The sequence below is a fragment of the Orbicella faveolata genome, unplaced genomic scaffold, assembly GCF_042242905.1.
Source record: "Orbicella faveolata isolate gen_17 unplaced genomic scaffold, um_ofav_v1 contig_37, whole genome shotgun sequence".
Taxonomy (NCBI): Eukaryota; Metazoa; Cnidaria; class Anthozoa; order Scleractinia; family Merulinidae; genus Orbicella; species Orbicella faveolata.
In genome coordinates, this window is record NW_028301566.1 from 1,965,001 (window position 1) to 1,988,764 (window position 23,764).

The 23,764-nt window shown below is 39.3% G+C and overlaps 1 protein-coding gene and 1 pseudogene across 1 annotated transcript; one reads left to right on the forward strand and one right to left on the reverse strand.

Annotated features, from left to right (window-relative positions):
- The first annotated feature begins 2,622 nt into the window (after positions 1 to 2,622).
- Positions 2,623 to 23,695, forward strand: LOC110062557 (uncharacterized). The gene is made up of 12 exons (XM_020769487.2): positions 2,623 to 2,788; positions 7,159 to 7,749; positions 8,093 to 8,476; positions 9,513 to 9,809; positions 10,257 to 10,418; positions 12,250 to 12,633; positions 13,735 to 13,962; positions 15,146 to 15,493; positions 16,403 to 17,257; positions 17,953 to 18,735; positions 19,515 to 19,742; positions 20,576 to 23,695. Exons 1-12 carry the CDS (start codon positions 2,752 to 2,754, stop codon positions 22,720 to 22,722), a joined length of 6,444 nt encoding a protein of 2,147 aa, XP_020625146.2. The 5' UTR covers positions 2,623 to 2,751; the 3' UTR covers positions 22,723 to 23,695.
- Positions 4,349 to 5,779, reverse strand: LOC149101581 (uncharacterized; annotated as a pseudogene).
- Positions 23,696 to 23,764: the final 69 nt, after the last annotated feature.

Sequence of the window (23,764 nt, forward strand, 5' to 3'; positions counted from 1 at the left end):
CAGCTCTTATTGCACTGTTATTGGTGCGTTTGTTATGAAATACCGACTTCAGTTTAAGGTTCAAATAAAGCTTGATGATATTCGCTCTGTCGAAGTTTGTGCAAAGTTTCAATGGTCAAGGTCTTTGTTTTCTAGACACCCGTTAGAGTGGTTTTTAATTGGGTGTCGTGAAACCAAAACCAAGCCAATTACTTACAAATCAATCAATCAATCAATTTGTCAGCCAATCTCGAGCCGTGGTAAAACCAAAACTAAAACCAAAGTATTAAATTGCTTGATTATTTTCGACACTCAATTGAAAACTGCTCTAATTTAAGAAGGATTATTTATCTGGGACATATTTTATTATCCGTCTCAAATTCAAACAAAGCTTAACAGGAAAACAAAGAAACCATTGTCGGTGAGTCATAACGGCAACTTTGTTCCAATTTGAGTCACCTCTTTGGGTTTATTATAGAACATTTCTAGCAGTTTGTCAACGAGGCAAAGGGATCTAGATTACCTATGATACACATGAAGCTGTCATCATCACGCGGATTTTATTGCGAAAAAGCATAAACTATAATGCAGGCTACATGATAACTAGGAATCGAAAGAGGAGGTCAAAGAGTTTATAGACCTTGTTGGCCTCGCTAACTCTTGAAACACTCGTGCGGACTTCAGTGCTTTGAAGAGATTTTAACAAAGGGGATTTAAATGTGAAGTTTAGTCCAGTTTCGAGTTACCAAGACTTATTCTCAATCTGAAGTCGAATATTTACAAAAAAAAATTATCGCATAAATTATAAATTCGTGTGGTAAAGGTAAAGTCTGTATATGAGTCAAGTGGCCCACGACGCCGGAGCTTATCCCGGTTTCAGTAGCATGAAGCGACTAGGAGTATTTCTACTTCCCCCTGGATGGGATGCTAGTCCATTGCAGGGTTACCCCCCAGCATTGGTGGAGAGAGGCACTGTGAAAGTAAAGTGTCTTACCCAAGAACACAACATAATGTTCCCCGGCCAAGGCTCGAACCCGGACCGCTCGATCCGGAGACGAGCACACTAACCATGAGACCACCGCGCCTCCCCAAGTTGGCTTAGCTATTTTGGTATTTATACCATGCTCTAGAAATATGGTGAGCGTACGCGTTTTGTTTGTTTGTTTGTTTGTTTGTTTTTTGTTTTTTTTTGGGGGGGGGGGGGACGTTTTTACTTTCATTTTACTTTAGTTGGCTATCTATCATCTTTACATGATATGTGGAATAATTGTTAATTAGCCAATGAGTGCGCGAGAATTTCAGCAGTTATTGTAAAACAGTTATTTGCAGGTCACGTGGTGGGCTTTCGGCCAATGAAAAGAAGAAAATGACGAATCGAACGAGAGTGTCGGTTTTCGGTATTATTTTGTGTGTCGTTTCGTTTAGATGGACGTTTAGAGTGGTCACAACTTCGTGTCAAAATTTCTCTGATTCGAATTTATCCAATTTCTCTGTATATTGCTTTTGGTTCATTATTCTGTTCCGGATGATTACGAGCGTCCAATGTCCTGTAATTTTTTAAGCTTGTTTATTCAGATAGGGAAGACAACATGTTTGCGTTCTCCACCACTCAAATGGGTGACAAATTTTCCTGGGCTGTCCCAGGGATCGGGAAATGCTCGGCTCCTGGCCGGGTAGTACATGGAATTTTAAATACGTTACGTACCCCAGGGATTGATGTGAACAAATGCCCAGCTTTTTCGGCTCTCGGAAGAGGGGATAGCCTGATTCTCAGACGTCCGAGGTCGTTCGTGTCCCCTTCGCTTCCCCTCTCTCCGAGGAGAGAGGGCCGCGAACGACCTCGGACGTCTGAGAATCAGGCCAAAGCGGGGAGGGATGGGCTGGAATTGACTGATGAACGTGACCGGAACTATACCTAGTATGCTGAAATTTAAATGTAATTTTAAAAATGTATGCAGCTGGACACAGTTATTTTACGTGCAACGCGGAAAAGAGAAACGAATTCTTAAAAAAACGTCATACTTTCTACTTTTTCTTTAGCTAGAAAATTGAAAGAAAAAAAATCAAAAGTGAGAGGGAACAAGAAGGTTAAATTTTTCATTTTTTAATTTGCCAGATAAAAAAAGAAGATCTGTACAAAAAGAGAACGACAAATCGAGAGAAAGAATTAGATTCAGTGTTAAAACTCGCATCTGTCGCTTATAGATAATAGACAAGACTGGCTCCTGAGCGCTTATCCACGTAGCTTAGTTTCTGAATAAACATCATACAGAACTTCTGAGGCTCACCAGTATTGAATATAAAGTATATTTTCTTCTATTTTCTTTGTTATCAAACTCACGTCTCAGGTCGGATTCTGTCACAAATATCAAACCGAATGTTTGCCATTCCTACATAGTAAAGAGAATCCAGAATTCGATGATAACTCCTAACGCTGACAAATGGATACCATGTTGTTAAACACCATCATCAGTTCTGAATTAAGAATAAGAGTGTATCATTGCAGCGTCAATATGGTCTCTTTCGTCAAATAAACCTGATTTGCAACGACGAGGAACTGAAACAGTAAAGAAGTTAATCGATGTTATAATATGATCCAATTACGTTTTCTCCTAACTAAACTTTCAAGTGTCCGACGTTCGCGACATAGTTGTCGAACAAATCAAGCCTAACTATAGCGAAAGGAAACAAAATGGCGCTTAATGACAACCGCAGTGACCACCGGTCTATGTACCGTGAACCCTCCAAGTTCATTTTGAATATGAAGTAGCAATGAAAATAACGACTTTATTTCGCGTCTTGATTCCAGGTGAGTGTTTACGACATTACATTGGGTTTCTTCGCTGGGGGTTATTTTCTTATGGAGACGCAGAAACAGCGATCTCGGTGGTAGCTTTTATGCATATAATTCTGCTTCCTTTTGCTCACCTTTCGACTGGGGGAGTATTCCCAACATACCTTCTTAGGAGGATCGTTCTAAAACAATTATTTGGCTGCCTTGATACGTTGAATTCAGTCAAAGAGGACAGGCGCCAACTAAGGCGAATTCGTTGAAGAGATACCATAGGAAATTCCACTTTGTGTTGTTAAGTACAAATCTAAATATGTAATCACGAACTCCGATTCTCTTTAACAGAAGTTGTATTGCTATGTTTCTTGAGTGCAATAATCATTGTGCGAGAATTTTCTGTCTTTCCTCCTTGGTTAAAGGCGTTCTAACGATCGATCGTTGTGCGTCGATCGTTGCCATATAAACTTATTAAAATTCAAGCTTGGGAATAGCGAAATTAAGGCTTAATTCTTCGCTAATTTCACCTTTTTCGACGACAGAGGGGCAGCAAAATACGCTTTAATACTTGTTTTAATAAACTTTTTTGGCCAAGATTTGCAATACAGAGAAAATAATTTTGTTGTAAACTTCTCGTGCAATATTATTACGATGACTTTGTTTGCACAGAGAAGACTATTTGTATGCAGTAATGCAGATACCTCAGAACTTGAGTAAACAGGAAAGAATTGCAGAAATAAAATATGAATTCTGTTTTTCTTGTGGATTGGAGTAAACATTTATTTGTATACCTGTTTCCCTGCATATGTCCTTGGATTAAAGGTCAGATATATTTAATTTTAGTTGAAAAATATATTCATTTTTAATAACCAGGAACGTGAAAAGGTAATGCAGAACTTTCTAAAGTTAGTTAACAAATAAACATAGAGGTCTTAAGGCCTTTTTTCATGCCCTTAAGGGTGAGGTGGCAATATTAAGATCTCATAATTGTACATTCTAAAATAATTGGCTGCATTTTCAGTGACAATACAATTAACTGTACATGCACGTCAAGCTTGCTGGCTTCACCTCTTTGTGAGAAATGGATGTGCAATAAACAGGGTCTGCAAAATCTGCAAGCCAGTGAGCCGTGCAAGCCACGGTGCGAGCCATGCGAGCCATGCGAGTCATGCGAGCCATGCGAGTCATGCGAGCCATTTTTGTGAGTATTTTTCTATTCTTTGATTGGTCTGGGAGGTCGTCGATCATTTCACCAAGAAACGTCTCGCGCCCGACTATCGCTAAATTAAACTATCGCTATAAACCGCCCGCCTGCCATCTTGAAAGCGGAGATGACCCTGAGGACGAGTATAAACAGTACAACCTCGCTCCCAGGGTACTCTCTATTTCCCTGGGAAATTAATTTTAAATTTATCAACAAAAGTGCCTAAAATTGAAATATTCCCAGAAAAAATCCTAATCTCGCTTCAGTTGCCAGAACTATTGCTGGTGTGTCAAATATGGTACATCATCGTGCCAAGTCTTGCGTCATAGTAATGGCTGCCCTGAGTTGAACGAATTTTTTTTTTTTTTTGTTTCATATTTTTGTTATGTGTAGAAAAGTTTGTCTATTCAAATTGCCCAGGATCTGCAAAACATAAAAACAATGCGACAAGAATTTATTAAGGTTCAAGACTTAAGTAAGAAACATTTTCTAAGAGAAACGCAGTGATAAAAGTGTTGACAAGTCTGCATGACTCCTGCTGTTCGCAGATGAATAAGTCCTAAAGCCTTCATAGCTTAGCTTTAACTGCTGACTAGGATGTCTTTTAGGGACTTTCCCTTGTGATATGAGTTGATGGGGGGCTCCTTAAAGATTTCTCTCAGTTGTGGTTGATTATCTATAAGGTGCCCTCTCCCCATGAGTGTGTCTTTTAGGTTAGGCAACGCTGGGTGGTATTGCAGCTTATTGCGTTACAAAGGGCAGTATTTTCTTTTGAGCAGTTTTGTTTTTCTGTGCTAACAACATTTTTCTGTCAGAGAATTTAATCTCTGAAAGGTGTTTCTCTACAGTTCTAGCTGGGTAATCTCTATTCTGCAGGCTTGTTTTGAAATTACTCGTGTTTTCCTCAAAAGTATTATCAGAAGCCTTAACCTTCTCCTTTGATAAAGCCTTTCGCGATGCCTGATGGATGACACGAATAGAAATTCGTGTATTGAAAGGTCTCTGTAGGTTTGAAATGTGTTCGCACGTCAAGAAAAGATTCCTTATTGAATCTGTCCCCTTTGTACACTTTTGTGCCCAAGAACATAGTTTCTGTTTCTGAGATTTTAGCCATGAATTCAATTGTTAGGTGAAAACTGTTTGCCTTTAGAAGGAAATCTTTTATTTTGTCTCTACTTGTGTTCCACATAAATATGACGTCATCGATGAATCTTTTCCAAAAGATGGGTTTGGTGTTACTTTGTCTGAGTATTTCTATTTCTATTTTGGCCATAAATATGTTAGCAAAAACTACGGCTATTTTCGTTCCCATGGCTGTTCCATGAGTTTGGAGGTAATCTTTTCCACTGAATTGGAACGAGTTTTCTGGTAGAATCAGACTGACATTTCTCTTAAATACCTGCTAGGAATTGGAGGGTTCTCACGATAAAACTCTTCGTATGCTTCGCATACTGTGGTAATACCCTCTTCCTGTGGTATGTTTGTGTAGAGGCTGGTGACGTCCATTGTGACAAGAATGGTGTTCTTAGGCAGTTTAGTCTTCTCACTGATGAAGTTAAGAAAGTCTGTTGTATCTTTAGGATACAAGGCTTGTCTTTGTGCTATCGGCTGAAGAAGGTGGTCAACAAAAGATGAGATCATTTCTGTAGGACCGTCACACCCTGATGTAATAGGTCTACCAACAGGTGTTGGTTTGTGAATCTTTGTAAATGTGTAAAACACTGGTATTCGCAGAGGGTCGGGCGTAAGGGAGAGCCATTTAGCTTCCATTTCGTCTATGTGGCCTTCTTGAAGTAGTAATCGAATCAATCGATGAACTTTTTTGGCCATGTTTTGTCTAAGGGTTGGTATGTATATCATCAAGTTGGACTTGACCCTCGTTGAGTTTATCTATTCTGTTCATCATGACAGTTGTGGTACCCTTATCAGCTTTCCGTGCATTGTGAGGCATTTTAACCGGAAGTAAAATTTGTAGCTATTTAATTTTTTTTAGCTTGGCTTCTGATTGGCCTATTCAAAAAACGTCTTGGTGACGGTTTGTGTAGTCGCTGCAAGAATTTAATATTGCGATCTTATTCATCTTGTTCCGTTGATCTTGCTCTTGTTCTCATGCAAATATAAATGTAACAAATAAAAATTCTTAACATTTGTACTGTGGCTCGCATGACTCACATGAGACTCGCATGACTCGCATGACTCCCATGGCTCGCATGGCTCGTATGGCTCGCTGGCTCGCTGGCTCGCAGGTTTATAAAACTCCAATAAACATGGTCATCCCTGTTTCATGCTCAAATAAAACATTTGCTTTTAAAACCAACCAGAGCATGCATAGAATATATTTAATTGTTCTACAGTCATCTTGGTTATAAAATTTATAATATTCCTATGTTGAAACCCTTTCAGTTTGATATTGTGGCGGGTGAAATAGCATAGTCCTTCTTAAATTCTTACTTACTATTAATACTTGTAAGATAAGTTATCAAATTTGCATTTGATAAGTATAGGTAATCATACGGTTTCAAGTTCAATTTGGAATTAATTTGCACAAGTGAGTTTTTCAAAAAGCTGAAATTGCACGAGCTGCTTCAGCAAGTGCAATTGTGCAGGTTTTTGAAAAACTCACAAGTGCAAATTAATTCCAAATTGAACGAGAAAAACTGTATGATTACTTATTAATAATATAAACATGAAAAAATTTGCACGGAGGAAGTGCTGGAAGATCTTTCTTGAAGCCATTTTTTTCATTCAAGAAAACTTTTTTCAAAATTTCCGCACAAAATTTTCGTCATCATTTTACGTGATATTATTTTCTTAGAAAATTTCATTTTGTCTTTCAGCCAAGCATAATCCAGAGTTACCATGTGTAATCTGCACTGGTGTTACACTTTTTGCACTGGGCGGTGTTACACTTGAACTGCACTGTTCTCAGCCAATCAGAATGGTGACAAAATGATGCTGAAACATCATGTAATAGCATTTCTATTTCTTTTAACAAGTGTTTCCTCAGGCTCCACTGTACATCTTCTTTAATCAGTAGACAAAAAATATGTGAAAATATTCTCTCAGAAGTAAGCCCTCAAATATGATGGCCACATTCTCCTCCTGAATGACAAATTTTACAGACTGATTAGAACATAGACACTCTTTATAAAATAGTAAAATCTGTTTGATTTGTCTGTGTTTACAGGAGTTTTTCTCCTTCACTACCCACATACAGCAACATGCAGTAAGTTCTTCTTCAATTCCACATCACAGATGCAAGTACCATCACCAGTTATTCCTCTCCGCACTGGGTTTGATTTCAGCTTTAGAACTTGCAGTGGTGGGGTTTTGCTTGATCAAAAAGGGCCAAGCAATGGTTTTGTTCGTCTGGAAGTGGTTCCCACAACAGTGAATTATTCTGTTACACCTGTATTGTTTATTGCAAGCCATCTGAAAATGACATGGTCAATAAATTCAATACAGGAGTCAGTTACATTAGGGAAAGACTTGGACCAAAATATTATTTATAAAGTACAATTTACTGCTGGCAGTGGAGGGACAAATTCAACGCTCAGCCTAACTGGATTGGCATCATTTTCTGCAGCTATTCCAAACAATATTTTAGACTTTACAAATACAGGCCCATTATTTGCTGGCTCTCCTGTCTCTGGTGGTGGTACAGGATTTGTTGGATGTATTATAAGTGGAAGAAATATTCCATTGGTAAAGACCGGCACTTCTATCAACATCAGTGAAAACTGTACGCTTGATTACCAACTGGGATGCCCAACCAAAGGTCAGTCTAATATTTTTGTCCCAGAATTGTGTTAGAAGTAAACAAATATAACTCCAGTGCTTCATCAATTTGTGAAGTAGGAAAAAAGTGATCCAGAATGCATGTGCAAACATTGAATTTGGGATTTGCCTTCTTGTTTCCTTTGTTTTGTCCTAACTGATCAGAAACAGAATGATTTTTACATGAGAACTGGCAACTTTAATTTGTGCAGATGACAACTAGGAGTGTAGCTTCATTTAAGTCAATGATTAGTCACATCAGTGTAGAGTTCAGTATATGATAATTTAATTATTATGGTAACCAGTATCTTAATTGTGTTGTGTTTGCTTGGGATTGCTTTCAGTGTGCCCTGCTGGTTTTACTGGGGATTACTGTCAGGTCAATATCGATGACTGCCCTAGCGCTCTATGTCATCACTACAGTACTTGTATTGACCTTATTAGTAACTACAGTTGTAGCTGTGGACCAAGATGGACTGGCCGACTGTGTGATAACTTCCTGGGATCTTTATGCAACAAGGCTATTAACAATAACACTGATGTCTGCAAGAATGGAGGTCTTTGTTTCGACACTGATGACAAGAACAACTACACGTGTACTTGTGCTGTGGGTTTCACTGGACGTAACTGTGAACTTGAATTTGACCCTTGTGATAGTTCACCATGTGAGCAAAGTGGAACATGCTCTAAGCTTGGACTTGATGATTTCAGATGTGATTGTCCAAAAGGTGAGACTTTGACTAAGCAAAACATTTGAAATATAAACATGACTGTGTGTGTTTTTTTTTACTGGTATATCTACTTTTGGGTTTCTTACCTTTCCATTAATATTTTTTATCTAATCTGAACAAATGTGGCTTTATTTAATATGTTTACTTCAAAATATCTTCTTGAGATTTGTACTTGACTTACATTTTTTTAACAAGCTCTTCTGTCAGCTCCTAGGTGCCACATATGTATTATGTATTAAGTAACTAAATGATCGATTCTCATCTATTCTGTCAGTGATTGGTCAGTAAGTTTGCCTATGGGTGCAGGCTGATTGCTACTGGGCAAATTTGTTAAAATGTAATTATTGTAATTCTATGTACATATATCTGTAGCAGGTAGGAAAGTCTGCATACAAGCCAAGTGGCCTTTCAGGCCGGGGCTTATCTCCAGTCACTGTTACGTGCAGCATGAAGTGACTAGGAGTATTTCTACTGCCCCCTGCACAGGAAAAAAATATCAAAATCCCATTAATGGTTTTTCATCAATTTTTCCTGTACTGTATGGGATGCTAGATAAGTCCACTGCAGGGTTACCCCAGCATTAAATTTCGCCGTTACCCATTTATTCTCCTCAATGAAGAGAGGCACTGTGATACTAAAAGTGTCTTGCCCAAGAACAGAACACAATGTCAGTGGTCAGGACACAGACTGCCTGATCCACAGGCGAGCGCAGTAACCATGAGGCCGCAGCACCACTCCCCCTGGAAATAGAATTCTACATGTATATAGCATACTTTTATTTTTGTTCACTTGTTACATTGTATGAATAAAAAATGCTAATTTAATTTTTTGTGTATATTTAATCTATTATAATGATCTATTGTTATTACTGAATTTATTACTTAGTTGATAGTTGTTTGAAGCCAATTTAAAAATCAAATAGAGATTGAAAAAATAATTATTAGTACAGCTGTAGTCTAAAAGTTAATTTTTGTTTTTATCATAACTTGTATTTAGTTGATGTTTTTCTCCCCTTTTTTTCTGGCCTTCTAAGGTTTTAAGGGAAAGACATGTGATGAAAATATAGATGACTGTTCACCATCTCCTTGTGGAACAGGCTTTTGTAATGATGGAATCGACACCTTTACTTGTAACTGTACTGGATCTGGATACACTGGAGAAAAATGTAATGTGGACATTAATGAATGTGAAACTGAAAAACCTTGTCATCCTAATGCTACTTGTACTAACTACAAAGGCACATACCAGTGTAACTGTCAACCAGGATTTAACGGAAAGAATTGCTACCAAAATATTGATGACTGTCAAAGCAACCCATGTCAAAATGGAGGTATGTCAGATTATTTATATCATGACAAATAAAACAAATATGAAACAAGTATATTACAGTATTTGTATTAATCACTTCTGGTAGTGTTATTTATTTGTTCGCTTCTGTTTTATTTATTTCAAACATTCAATATTAATGTTAAATAATGAATAATTAATTATTCATTCAGTCAACGTTCAGCAAACTACTTGTGACAGTTTAATTAATCATTTCAGACTTCATTATGATGTCATGATGACATCAAAACAACTTTCCATTTTATTGCTCAGTTTTTCATGCTTAATATTAGACCTAAAAAAAACTATCAGGATTAGATAAATTAAACCATTGGGGAAAAAGAAACTTCAAAATGTCTTCACTTTTGATTTCTCTTGGTTTTGTCTTGGGGTCCTGATCTGACTCAATATCTTTCAGCATGTTTTTGTTTCCATTTAATTTATTTTGTAGGACGTTGTGTTGATGAAGTAAGCCGTTATAGATGTGAATGTGTAGTTGGTTTTAATGGCACCTCGTGTCAACATAACATTGATGACTGTGTGGCCCACACTTGTAACAACTACTCTCGGTGCCAAGATGGTGTCAATAATTACACTTGTGTTTGTAAGCCAGGTAAGTCTGTGCTCTTTTCACCACAAAGATGAATATCACTTTGACAGTACAGTACAGATCAGAAGAAACCTAACCAGGAATGTGTTTGCGAACGGGTATAGACCCTATTCATAAATGGCTGCCAATTAAAAATTCTTTTTTAAGTAATAAAATTAGCCCAACTAACCTCGTTTTTGAGTTGATAATTCAAAAGAATTTTTACTTGCAAATGAGGTTAGTTGGGCTTATTTAAATACATACAAAAGAACTTTAAATTGGCAGCCATTTATGAATAGGGTCTATAGAACGGATACAGAACGGGTACAGAACGAGAACGGGAACAAGTGTGGAACAACAATAGAAGGTGTTCTGTCAGGCGTTCCCTGTTAGGTTTTTTCTGATTAGTACTGTATTCATACAGGGATCTAGCCAAGAGCCAGCTGCCAGCTTAGTGCTTCTAGGATAACTTAAAAGCCAGAATAGCAGTTTTTCTTAGCTACATCCCAGTCCAATATTTAGAACTTGTTACATGGTTAAATATGTAGTAATGACTTCCTGTCTATATTATATTAGTAGAATTCTACTAGTATACTAATGCAAATGCAGTAATCTGATTGGCTGAGCCATTGAACACTATCAGCCATTAGTGTACAGTGGCTGGAGGTCATCTACATTTTTCCAAAGTTTTGGAGGAACATTTTGATGCAAATGGTTAGTTAAATTCCTGAGAAGTCTAAACAAAGGACATTTACGGCTTCTTGACTTTAAAAAAGGTTGAAATTATTTAAAAAACTGATGTGCACACACACACAACTTCAGTCTTAAATGACAATTCACCTGAGCGATCTTTTACAGGTGCAAAGTTTAATAATACATCAAGAAATAATTGGAAACCGTTATTTGAAGTAAATTTTTTGTAAGAATTCTACTAAAACAGTTAGATTATTTGCTCTCAATTTCTATGAGGTGATTTTCAGCCTCATCAACTATCACCTCATATAAATCTTGAGCTCATAATCTAATTGTTGATTAGTATAAATCTACTAGTGTTCTATCACGAATGCCGTTCTCTGATTGGCTACGCTACTCACTATCTGTTCTGTGATAGTGAGTAGTGTAGCAGTGTGCCCTTGTTAACAAAATGACAGCCGCTTCTTGGCGTTTTCGAAGTGTCTGTGAAGAGAATTTAGATTAAGTTTTGAACGACTAGTAGATTTATACTAAAACAATTAGATTATTCGCTCTCAATTTCTATGCACGATAGTTGACTCGGGCTGCGCCTTCGTCAACTACATGTATCACACGATAACAATCTCAAGCTCATAATCTAATTGTTTAATAGCAGCTAGCCATCTGACTCCAAAACAGCTAAGAGTTTTGCACCTGACTGTTCACTGGCTCATGCACTTGACTTATATTGAATCCCCTAAGTACCTACAACAGCCACAACATAAACACGTACACATCACATGTGGCCTGCAAGTACATTCTTCCCCACAGGGGTGTCATTAACATTTTCAGCAGGAGGGTAACTGGTTTTCACAGGCAGACAAATTTTTGAACTTGACTTTTTGATAAGAAAAACATTCCACCAGATGATCAAACCACATTGTAACTGTACCTCGACTTTTTTCTAACTGGCCCTCTTTCTGTCACACAATGCTATTGCTATCGGGAAGTAGGGTGCAAGGCAATAATTGCCAACAATTTTCAGAAATAATTTTAGAACAGGTTTTGGTTTGCTTACAACAGTTGTCTAAGTATCAATTATGTACATTAATTACCATTTACTATGCATCTAAATAAGAGTATTAATAATTGTTACCATTCACATTGCCTTTGTTTTACCTAGGATTTGAAGGTGAAAACTGCACAGTTAACATCAATGATTGCAAGAATAACTCTTGTGTCGCAAATGCTACTTGCAGAGATGGTGTCAATAACTTCACCTGCCAGTGTCCCCTAGGGTACTATGGAGAGTTCTGTCACTTGGAGATTGATGAGTGTCAATCAAACCCTTGTGAGAACAATGGAACTTGCAATGATTTAATTGGCAGTTTTAACTGCACCTGTGTAACAGGATTTAATGGCACACAGTGTGAGAACAACACTAATGACTGTCCATCACATGGCTGTAACAATGGAACTTGTGTTGATGGCATTAATAGTTTCACGTGTTACTGTAATCCGGGGTTCAATGGTTCATTCTGTGAGATAGACATTGATGAATGTGAAGGTAAGTTTATAGAACAACCATAAGTGATTAGGGCAATTATTGTTGCTAAGAAATGATATATCACACCTCGGATCATTCTTAAGGACAAAAAGACGAGCACTGACGCCCTGTCCACACCATGCTGGAGAAATTTGAAATTGCAGCGTTATCTATATGGTTAGGCCTACCATCCTTAATCCATTGCGCAAAAAAGCAGAGATTTTTGAAGTCGCTCTCCAAACTGAAGGAATTAGAAAATGCTCACGTTGTGATAAGTATGGGATTTTCCTGCAGGAGTTTTCCTCAAGTGCAAATCTATTTTATGACTGTTAATTGTTGCGTTTTCAAATTTCTCCAGCATTGTGTGAACAGAAAACATCTGATGAGTTTTTAGTGTGAAAACGCCATTTTCAAATGTCTCTAGCATAGAGTGTGGACAGGGCTTGAGAGCTGCTGACCAGAAGTGGTTCTCTAGTAAATAGATTAAGTTGTCATTTACACAACACAAGTTCCTGTGTGTAGTCTGACTTTTCCAGTTATATGAATCAAACGGTGACCAAGAAAACAACTACAGCAGTGCAGATCTGAGTTTGAACTAGAATGGACACTACTTAGCAAGCTTTAGTTGACCAAGTTTAAGAGGTAGAACAATATTGACCAATCAGTGATAGCCGTCGGACTGAGAGAATCTTAAATGGAACATTAAACTCATTGCCAATTGATAGGCTTGGGAAAGGTGCCTATTGAATGGTAGAACCGGGCGTGATGTGAGCATCAAACAGATCACGAGGGTATCCATGGCAACCTTGAGGGCAGCAACCACCAGGCACTGTCACACTGACAGAGTGCATGTTCTTACACAGCTGGCAAGCAAAACATGTAAGCCCTGCAAAACCCCTTATGAGACCCCACAGAGTATAGAACTTTGCCCTGAATGGCTACTGACCAGCATTGGCTCAAATCAAGCATTGCCTAAACTGCATGTAGGCACGCCCCTGCCACACCCATGTAAAAAGTACAAACTATTTATATTGAGCTATTTTTGGCTGAAATGATGAAGTACTTGGTTCTGTGGTAAGTGCAGAAACATGATATCAATCAGTGCGTGACATATTTTGCCAGGTCAGTCTTGCAACTGTGGAACATGTGATGATCGTCCTGGGTCATATAACTGTATCTGTGATCAGTGGACTACAGGCAAAAACTGTGAGATTGACATTGATGAATGTAACAACAGCAACCGTTGCAATGAGGACAAGAATCAAGGTCGTTGCTTTAACTTCGATGAATCCAGCTCCACTTGTGCCAGTCGTAAAGGATTTGAATGTCTTTGTAGGAATGGCTTCACAGGTATTTGAGAAGAACCTTGCAATTAAGTCTGTTTTCTTCCTTAAAACTTGCCAACAATTTACAGGGAACATTACCAACAATCATGGACAAAAGTCTTGGGAAAAATGTGTACTTTTGGCACTTTTGGCACTTTTGCGCACATGCCAGACGCGAATACAACTTCGCCAGCCTAACCTCGCCCCCCAGCCCCCATACAATGTTGAAAACTAGTACCTGCAATTTCACCTGATTTTCAACATTGTGTTGAGTGGGGAGGGGGGACAGCAACGCGTTTTTAAAGGATATAGCAGCGTTTTTTTCAAACTTCATTTCTAAAACACAGATAATTTGTTACATTACATAGGTGTCCCAAGGACTTTTGTCCACGATTGTAGTATAGTATAGTGGCACAATCAGTGATACAATTAGCACTATTTAAGAAATAGGAAACATGTTCCGTGTTTCTATCGTGTTATAGAAACACAAGTGGAAGTTTGGAAGAACGAGAAATGCTGTGGGAACACGAGCCGCAGGCTGGTGTTTCCACAGCTTTTTCGAGTTCTCCCAAACTTTCACGAGTGTTTCTATAACTCGATAGAAACATGGAGATCATGTTTTCTATTTCTTTTAGAAAACACCGCGACGAAAAAAGGAAAACAGCTTGTTCACTTTGATTATCAAAGTGTAAATGCTCTTTGCTCGCGCCATCATTACGTCAACAACTCGTGCTAGTTCTGTGTTTCTATCGAGTTATAGAAACACGATTTGTAACCAATCAGCGCGCGTATTTTCTTAGGACTGTTTTCTAATTGATTTTGTTGGGCGAAATGGTCATTAATGACACGTGAGCCTGATTTGGTCTTTTCCCCCAGAGTACAACAAAGTTTGTCATTTATAACAAACCTGTTATGGAGCTTTTTCACATGATGTCACAGCAGCCATATTGGCATACCAACCAATCCTGTGGGAATTGAACTATTTTCTTATGTAAACACTTTCTTTTGTTCCAGTATTATAGATTTACATGGCTGCTGGTCATGTCAAGGAAAGCGCTCTATACAAAAAGAAACATAATTATTTACCCAGTGCCTTGTGAGGTTCAATTTTATCAATAGTGCTTGACAAAAACAACAACAACAACAGCAACAACATATTTTTGTACGACAGGAAAAATTATTTTATTGTATAAACCTTATTATTTCAGGCACAAACTGTCAGACTAATATCGATGACTGTAAGCTTAATGATCAGCCATGTCAAAATGGAGCCACGTGCATCGATGGAAATGTGGACTACACTTGTAACTGCATGCCTGGTTACACAGGACGGAACTGCACTGTTGACATTGATGAGTGTCAGTTTGGATTCTGTCAGAATAACGCAACATGTAATCACACAATCAATAACTACACCTGTCACTGTTTACCAGGCTTCACGGACTTCAACTGTTCAACAAATATTAATGAATGTGAACCAAACCCTTGTGTAAATAGTACAAACTGCACAGATTTGATTAATGACTTCAACTGTACTTGTCTGCCAGGATTCACAGGTAACCATGACTACGAAATGAAAGTGATTCATTGTTTTGACAGAAACTATGTTGTGTGGTACTCTAGTCTTTTGTGACAGGAACTTGGTACTTCGTTGACATGAGTACTGTACATCATTGTCTGTTAGTGAAAAATGGGTTGACTGAATGGTCTGATTGTTAATTTTAATCGCCGTGTACCGCTACACTGTACATAAGAACCGATACAATAGACCCAACGAAACACGACAACTAAACAAAGGCTCATAAAAAAAGGTCATTACAATGGTGACTCCTTCAATGTACCGGTACAACAGGACACAACCCGACGTCTGGTTATTAACCCTTTGAATACCAAACTTTCGCCAAAAAATATCGTTTTTAACCGTTTAGCTGAAGGTTTTTTAGCTGCCATGACGCTAAATAAGCTTAAGCTTTGCTAAGAAAGCTTTTTTTATTTTAGAAGGAGAGATTTTCGGAGGATTAGGTTCAAAATTTAGCAATATTTCAGTTCCGGGAATGCGCATAAGCCAAAATTTCGATTTGCGACGTCGGAATGTCGTCGATATCTAAACCTGACCATTGTACGGAAAGGCCTATTCTAGTACTACTATCTGCTTACCAAGAATATCTGATGACATTTAAACTGATGGCGTCACAAGTGGTACAAAGAGCACGACCATTAATTACGCATATATGCGTGATTGGTATTCAGAGGATTAAGTAAAGTTTCCGTGAATGTCACAAGTCAGTCCTTATCAACTTGGTTGTTCCAAACTTGAAATAGAAGCTCTTATCAACACTGAAGTACGATCAGTGTGACGTTGTTCAAAAACCACGAGGATCGTTTTTCTCCTGCCTAAACAATAGATACATGTAAGATTCGTTCATGCCTGGGATTTCAATTTGTGTTATCTCTTTGTCACGCAGGTAAGAACTGCTCTGTTGAAATTAATGAATGTGACTCCAATCCATGTCTGAACAATGGAACATGTCTTAACTTGATAGCTGATTTCAGCTGTAACTGCACAACAAACTACACCGGCAAGTCCTGTGAGTTCAAGGTATCTTCCTGCAATCCTAATCCTTGCCGCAACAATGGAACCTGTATCAAAGAAAACAACAACTTTACTTGTACATGCGCACCTGGCTTTGGAGGGACACTCTGTGATAATATCACCACAGTTGGATTCAATGGCTCTTCGTACATGAACTTCACCCTTGGAAAACAAATATTTGAACTTTCATTTCAGTTCAGGACAACTCTTCATCACGGCTTGCTGGCTGCTGATCCAGGTAACAAATTCCTTGTGTTTCTTGATAACGACAATGTTCATTTTGCGTACAATGAAGCACAGAAACTTTCAGCTGGGAAGGCGGCTAATCTTAGCAACGGCCTCTGGCACACAGTTCACGTCAACAGATCTGTTGACTCGGTGACCCTCATGGTGGATAATTCATCCTGCGGCCAAGACTGCATGGCATCTTCATCTCAACAAACACAAGCGTACATTACAAACCTTCACATCGGCGGCTCTTCACTTTCTCCAACCTATGGCCGTAATATTCTGCATAATTTTACTGGATGCATCCAAGATGTAATGGTTGACAGGAAGAAAGTAATCCCTACAGAAGAAGGGGTGCAATTATTTATGACCAGTATTGGGTGTCCACGCAGTGAGCAGTGTGTGTCCAATTCCTGTGCAAATGGCGAGTGTGTTGATGAATGGATCAAGTTCAGCTGTGAATGTACACGGCCCTGGATTGGTCCACGGTGTAATACAAGTGAGTTATGTGGCAATTAACACTTAATGACTGATTCCATGAAAAACAATTAGCTTTGTTTCCCGAGGATTTCAATGTTGTATGTGAAGGGACCGGTCATTAAGTGATGTGTTATTTAGAACAACAAAGTAGATGTAAAACGCAGATCTTTGATCATCAATCATGGTTAACAGCACACGTTACCCTCTGACGTCATAGGGTTTGTATTGGTGCTCGCTCAGACTTTTTTGGCGTAAAACAGTTTCATAGCTAGACCTGCGACGTCATTTACCTCACGAATCTTTTTGATTGCTAATTAGTGCCAATAGGCGCGAGAAGGCAGAGACATTATTAAAGTTACTATGTATGTGTATTTAAGTATGTGTGACCTGAAAGTGTTCCATAAAATCGTTTGTTGTTGGGGAAAAAAATTCAGCTGCCATAGCAAATATTTAGTCATTTAATACAGGAAATTAACTTTGAGCTTCTCAACTGAACCTACCAACAAAATTATGCAGCTAAGATCTTTTAGAAGGCCACCGGCTTAAACCATTTAGAGTTATTACAAGGCCCCCAAAACTACCAACACTCAAAGCATCAACACAAACATTAATTTAACGTTCAATAACGTAAACAACGCCTACAGCTACTGCTTGTGTGCACAGTACAACCAGTTAGAACAACCTCAGTTCACCTCTAACTAATTTTTTTTTCAGGTTTGACTCCAGCAACGTTTGGTGCGACTGAGCCCTTAAACCTTGTTAGCAGCAGACGGCGTCGTGATGTTGAGAGCATGCGTAACGCAAGCTTTGCCAAATTTGTCACCAATGGTGCAATGTTTGGCGCTACTGGGGAGCTATCATTCTTCATCCGAACTCGAGAACTGAGTGGATTGATAATATTTATGACAGACAGCAAGAGTAACAACATCAGTGTTGGTATTAATGAAGGTGTCTTAGTTGTCCACACAACTCTAAATGGGAAGAATTCCAGTGTTACCATAAATGCAACTGTGAGTGACGGTCTGTGGCACTTTGTTGAAATCCAAGGAAACATGTCACGCGTTGATAACCTTAGCTTAGTCACTGAACCTATTGCAGACAAAGACATCAATTTGACTGTAACCTACATTGGAGGACTTGATGACTTCCCTCTTTACCCTGATGCCAATCTCATAAGAACTCCATTTCGCGGCTGTTTGCAGGACACCCGACTCAACAACAAACTGTTTGATTTTGGGATGAATAATGGTTCGTTGATTTCTATTGAGCGTTACATGTTAGTCGCTCAAGGCGGTTTGGGCGCGGGTTGTAAGGGTATGAACGTGTGTCGATTGGCACCATGTGGTGAAGGAGGCTACTGTAAAGACTTGTGGAACAAGTACGAGTGCGACTGTAAACCGCGCTATGGTGGCGCGGACTGTGCACTGTATGGCTGTTCGCTGGTCAACCTGTGTCCTCACAATACCACCTGCTTAGATGTCGGCGAAAACTATGAATGTAAGTGCTAACTGAACGATTGGTTTAGTTATATGAAGTTTGTGTGCGCGTTCACCTTCGAATTGTTAAGGTAAACTGCATTGCTCCATAAGACTCTAAGGATGGCGGTGTTTTTTCCTACGAAATTATCTGTCTTCAACAATTCACAAGTGGAGACCAACATAAAGAATGAATCAGTTTCTTTCTAACAAGTCTTGCTGGTTTTTACAATATGCGTGTTATTTTGTCGCATACCATTAAGCCAATCAAAACGCTGGAAGTACATTTATTGTAATAAAACCATTTAGTCCTCTCATCTCTAGACAAGGGACTGGGTATTCGACGATACCAAACACTCCTGACGTCGTAGTTACCCACCATAATGGTCTGTTAGTGAACGCTGTATAGAGAAGAATTAAATGAGCAAGTGATAGACTGCTCCCTTGGCAGCAGTGGTCTTCTTCTGAAGCGCAAACACCGCCGTAGCGAGTCAAAAGCTCTCACCAATAGGTCTTTTCCGAGTTGCATTTTGCCTCTGCATAAAAACGAGTCAAAATAAATCGAGTCTTCGTGCCAAACCATTCATATGAAAATGTGTTCCGCCTGCAGGTTCTTTTTCATGGAAATCAAACTCATTTTCGTATGAAAGGTTTGCAAGAAGACTCGTTTTGAAACAGAGGCACGAGGTAACCTGGAAGCCTATTCTGCCACAATGAATGAGGGAATTTTAATATTTCGCCCGTCAAGTGTACATGTATCTTACAGTTTCTAATTTTCTAGGTGTTTTATCTTCTTTTTAGGTATACAGCCTATTACTTTCAATGGCAGTGTAAGCAGTGCAAATTTCACTTTCGTCTCAAAGGTCAATGTCAGCATAGATGTGTCTCTAAGAGTGCGAACGAGGCAGTCCTCAACTGAGTTGATTGAAGTTCGTTCAGATTCCAGCAGATTCCTTAAGATGGAGCTCACTAATGGACAAGTGAACATAACCTTTGCTTTGGAAGGAGAAAGTGGGTTTATATTGTCAGGTAGGATCGTTGGTTTTGCTGAACCAAGTTATTACAAGATCATAATATTCCTACTGAAGGACCTGTTTGGACCATACGCGAAATGTGTTGTGTTTCAAACTTGGAAGACTGCTTCAATAACCCGAGCCATACTTTCGAATGAAAAAATCCAGCGACGCCATGTGGTCGGCTATCGTACAGAGGTTTAAAAGCTGGTCGTTTTTAAAAATTGACAAACATCAAATGATTTGTCGTTATGAAAAAGATCGTAGTCAGAATTATGGTTGGTAAACGGTGGAATATTTACATTGGTCTACTGTTCATGACCTAGGACATGCTTCAAAGAAAAAGCGAGTTTGTGACGAAATTCTTAATCTTGGAAATGAATTGACCTGAAAATGAAGCGTTTAGCGGTCGGATTACTCAGTACTACTATTCTTAGAAAATAAACTGTCAGTGAGAGGGGGCGTACTGTTGAGTTGTACTGAGTTAATCAATAGATACTGGGTTACATCTACGAGTATCAGTTGAGTATGGTGCGACCAAAGTTTGGTGACCAGGTTTTAACGTTCAACTTGTGTTGTTGTCACGGGCAACTGGCTCCGTTTCCAGTGGCAACTTGTCGGCCCTTAACGTCTTGTCGGCAAAGCGCGCGAAATTGCAGGTGACAATATTGTTACCATTAGAAATGAGGAAAGTTGTCCTTGGCAACACCGTAATAGTTCCGTCGCGCCTTAATCAACTGATAATCGTAGATGTAACCCAGTATATATTGATAAACTCAGTACAACTCAACAGTACGCCCATTCTCACTGACAGTTTATTCGTTGTTAATCGTGTCTTTTTATTTGCAGATGATCGAGTCAAAGTTAATGATGGCAAGTGGCACAGCGTCGTGTTCAACATCACAGGCAATCAGAGTTATGTGACTGTAGACGGTTCCAGTACATTTAATTCATCCAGACCTTCTAACGGAGGAATAACAAGTTTATTACTCGACACTCCAGTTGTGGTGGGCGGGTCAGTGTTTAAAGGATGCTTAGATAGCGTGCGCATTGGTGGCCTGCTACTTCCGTTTGTTGATTATTATAACAACACATTAAATGTTAGTCACGTGACTCCTTTAAAACCTCACTTCAATGTCACCACCACAGGCTTGCAGTCTGGTTGCCATAGTGATGATGTTTGCGGTCCAAAACCCTGTGAGCGGGGTTTGTGCAGTGATATTTGGAACCAATTCACTTGCACATGCCCAGAAGGATGGGCGGGGCTTATTTGTACCCTGAGAGCCAACATGACATGCGCACATTCGCCTTGCGTCAATGGCTCGTGCTACAATGCGACAGATGTTGACATGGCAACCAACCAGAACCAAGTTAGTGACGTAGGATTTGACATGTTTCGCTGTAATTGTACTCCGGGATTTGAAGGAAAGCGGTGCGAGAACGCCACAGACGAATGTGTCCCTAATCCATGTCAAAATGGCGCCAACTGCACTGACTTATATCTTAACTATACCTGTACATGCGTCAGCGGCTACACTGGAAGGAACTGTGAAATAAACATTGACGACTGTGCCAGTAGCAACTGTACTAACAATTCTACTTGTAATGATGGAATCGACTCGTATAATTGTTCATGCCTGGAAGGTTTTAATGGAACTTTCTGTGAACTAGATATTGATGAATGTGATGTTATGAAGCCACACGGACCTTGCAATGCGACAGGAACAGTGAATTGTTCCAACACAGTCGGTGGCTTTGACTGCAATTGTAAACAAGGATATTTCGGTGAGTTTTGTGAGTATGACCCTACACAGTCTTGTGAGAAAAAAGTTCCGTTTCCGTGTCGTAATGGGGGAAATTGTTCAGATAATGAGACAGGTTTCTTCTGTTCATGTCCAGAGGGTTACAATGGCACATTTTGTGAGTTTGATATACGTGAATGTGACGCTGAGCCGTGTCTGAATAATGGAACATGCATTGACAGCCACGCTATCTCCTCTAGAACTTATTTCCCAGGCTATAAGTGTAACTGCACGGTTGATTATACAGGGGATCAATGCGAAAAGGAAATCAACCTGTGCGATGGCGAACCTTGTAAAAACAATGCAACGTGCAAGAGATTAGCGTACAACGAGTACCAATGTAATTGTACAGCCGAGTACAAAGGAGAAAACTGTACAATCTTCCAGCCATGTTACAGCAGGCCCTGCAAGAATGGAGCTACATGTCACGAAACTTACGAACCTGTTAGTAACTACACCTGCACATGCGCACTAGGATTTTACGGCAGGGACTGCGAAAACATTACAGACTACTGTTCACCAGACCCCTGCAGGAACAACGCAACTTGTGTGAACTTGAACACGCAAGGGAAGTATTTCTGCAACTGCACAGAAGGGTTTGGTAATGTGAATTGTAGTGGGCTGTTGAAGCATTGCAGACCCGATCCATGCGTTAATGGAACGTGTATTCCATTAATGCACACTTATCAATGCCAGTGTGTTCCAGGTTATACCGGAAACACTTGCGAGGAATCCATAAACAAATGCCAACCGAATCCCTGTCAACACGATGGCCAGTGTTCACAATCTTCGAATTCAGTTAGCTGTGCTTGTACAACTGGTTGGATCGGCAAAACGTGCCAGTTTGAAGATCCTTGCATAAACAGTCAGTGTGAGAACGGTGCTACTTGTGAAATCATCGAACAGTTTGGGAACTTCTCTTGTGTTTGTCCTGAGTACTTCACTGGAGAGGTGTGTGAAACGTCTCTTGAACCAACTGATCCTGGAGAAAGGACCAGTGGTACTCCAGCGATTCTCATTGGTGGAATAGTAGCAGCATGTGTGCTCGCCTTATTGCTTTTGATTCTGCTGCTGGTGGTAGTAAGGAAGCGAGCGGGTAATGGTACATACAGCCCCAGTAAGGAAGAAGTAGAAGCTGGACGAGTTGAGATGGATTCCGTGTTGAAACCTCCTCCACAAGAAAGACTCATATGATCTCACTCATGGGCATTCATCTCTGGGAGACCTGCCAGCATTTCGCGGCGTTCTCTGGTGCAACGTTCTCCCTGTGAAATATTTTCCCCGTGCGTGATAAGGGGTGGACCATTTGACTTTTAAGGGTGGGGGGGGGGGGGGGGCGGGGCTGATGTTGAAAAAATTATCCTGCAAACATACTTGTACCCAAAAAATTAATACACACGACCACTGCTGACAAAAACGTTCACGCAGTGAGTCGAAAAAGAAGCTTGTTATACACACGTTCCGAGAAAAAATTTCCTATTGCATAAAAGGGTTTAAAAAAAAATTCGTGCTTGTTACAAATCACTCACAACCCCCCTCAAAAGTAAAATGGTGCACGGCTAATTTCCCGTTTGTAGTGAACGTTGGACTGTTATCCCAAAATAGTAACTTCCTTGTCAATAAAGCACTTCCTAAAACGATTTAACGCGAGAAAAAATAATCAATGAAAGGGTAGCGTTTTCTTTCGCGTGTATTTGGATCGTAATTAAATAGGATATACAACCAGATTTGAATATACAACCAGGTATACAACCAGATCTGACTGGCTGTTATACCGTGCGGATATTGTAAGCTCTGTAGGAATTGCTTAATTTCTGTTTGTTCGTTCCTCTCTTTAACAATTCTTAGAGAGTGAATTGGCATGCTCTGTTCAATTTGTTTTAACGACAAGCAAAAGAGGAGGTTTTCTAGGGGGTTTGTATAAGATGAGGGAAATTTTAGAAGTGTACCATTCGGATTTTTATTTAAGGTAATCTAGTGTATATAAATGCTTAATCGAGTTAAGAGTAATTTTAAGCTGATTTCAGTACAACTACAGAAGGATTTTTGATGAAGCGCTGTAATCTTTTGTAAATAAAAGTCCGGTAGACCATGTGCTTTTCAATTGACGTCTTAGGAATTAACAGTAGTATTATATACTTTTGAAATAAATATGGCTGGACATGAAGACTTTTTAACTTTTTCGTTGGCCATTCCTTGTTTAAAATTACTCGTCGAGACTAAAGCAGTTTCCACT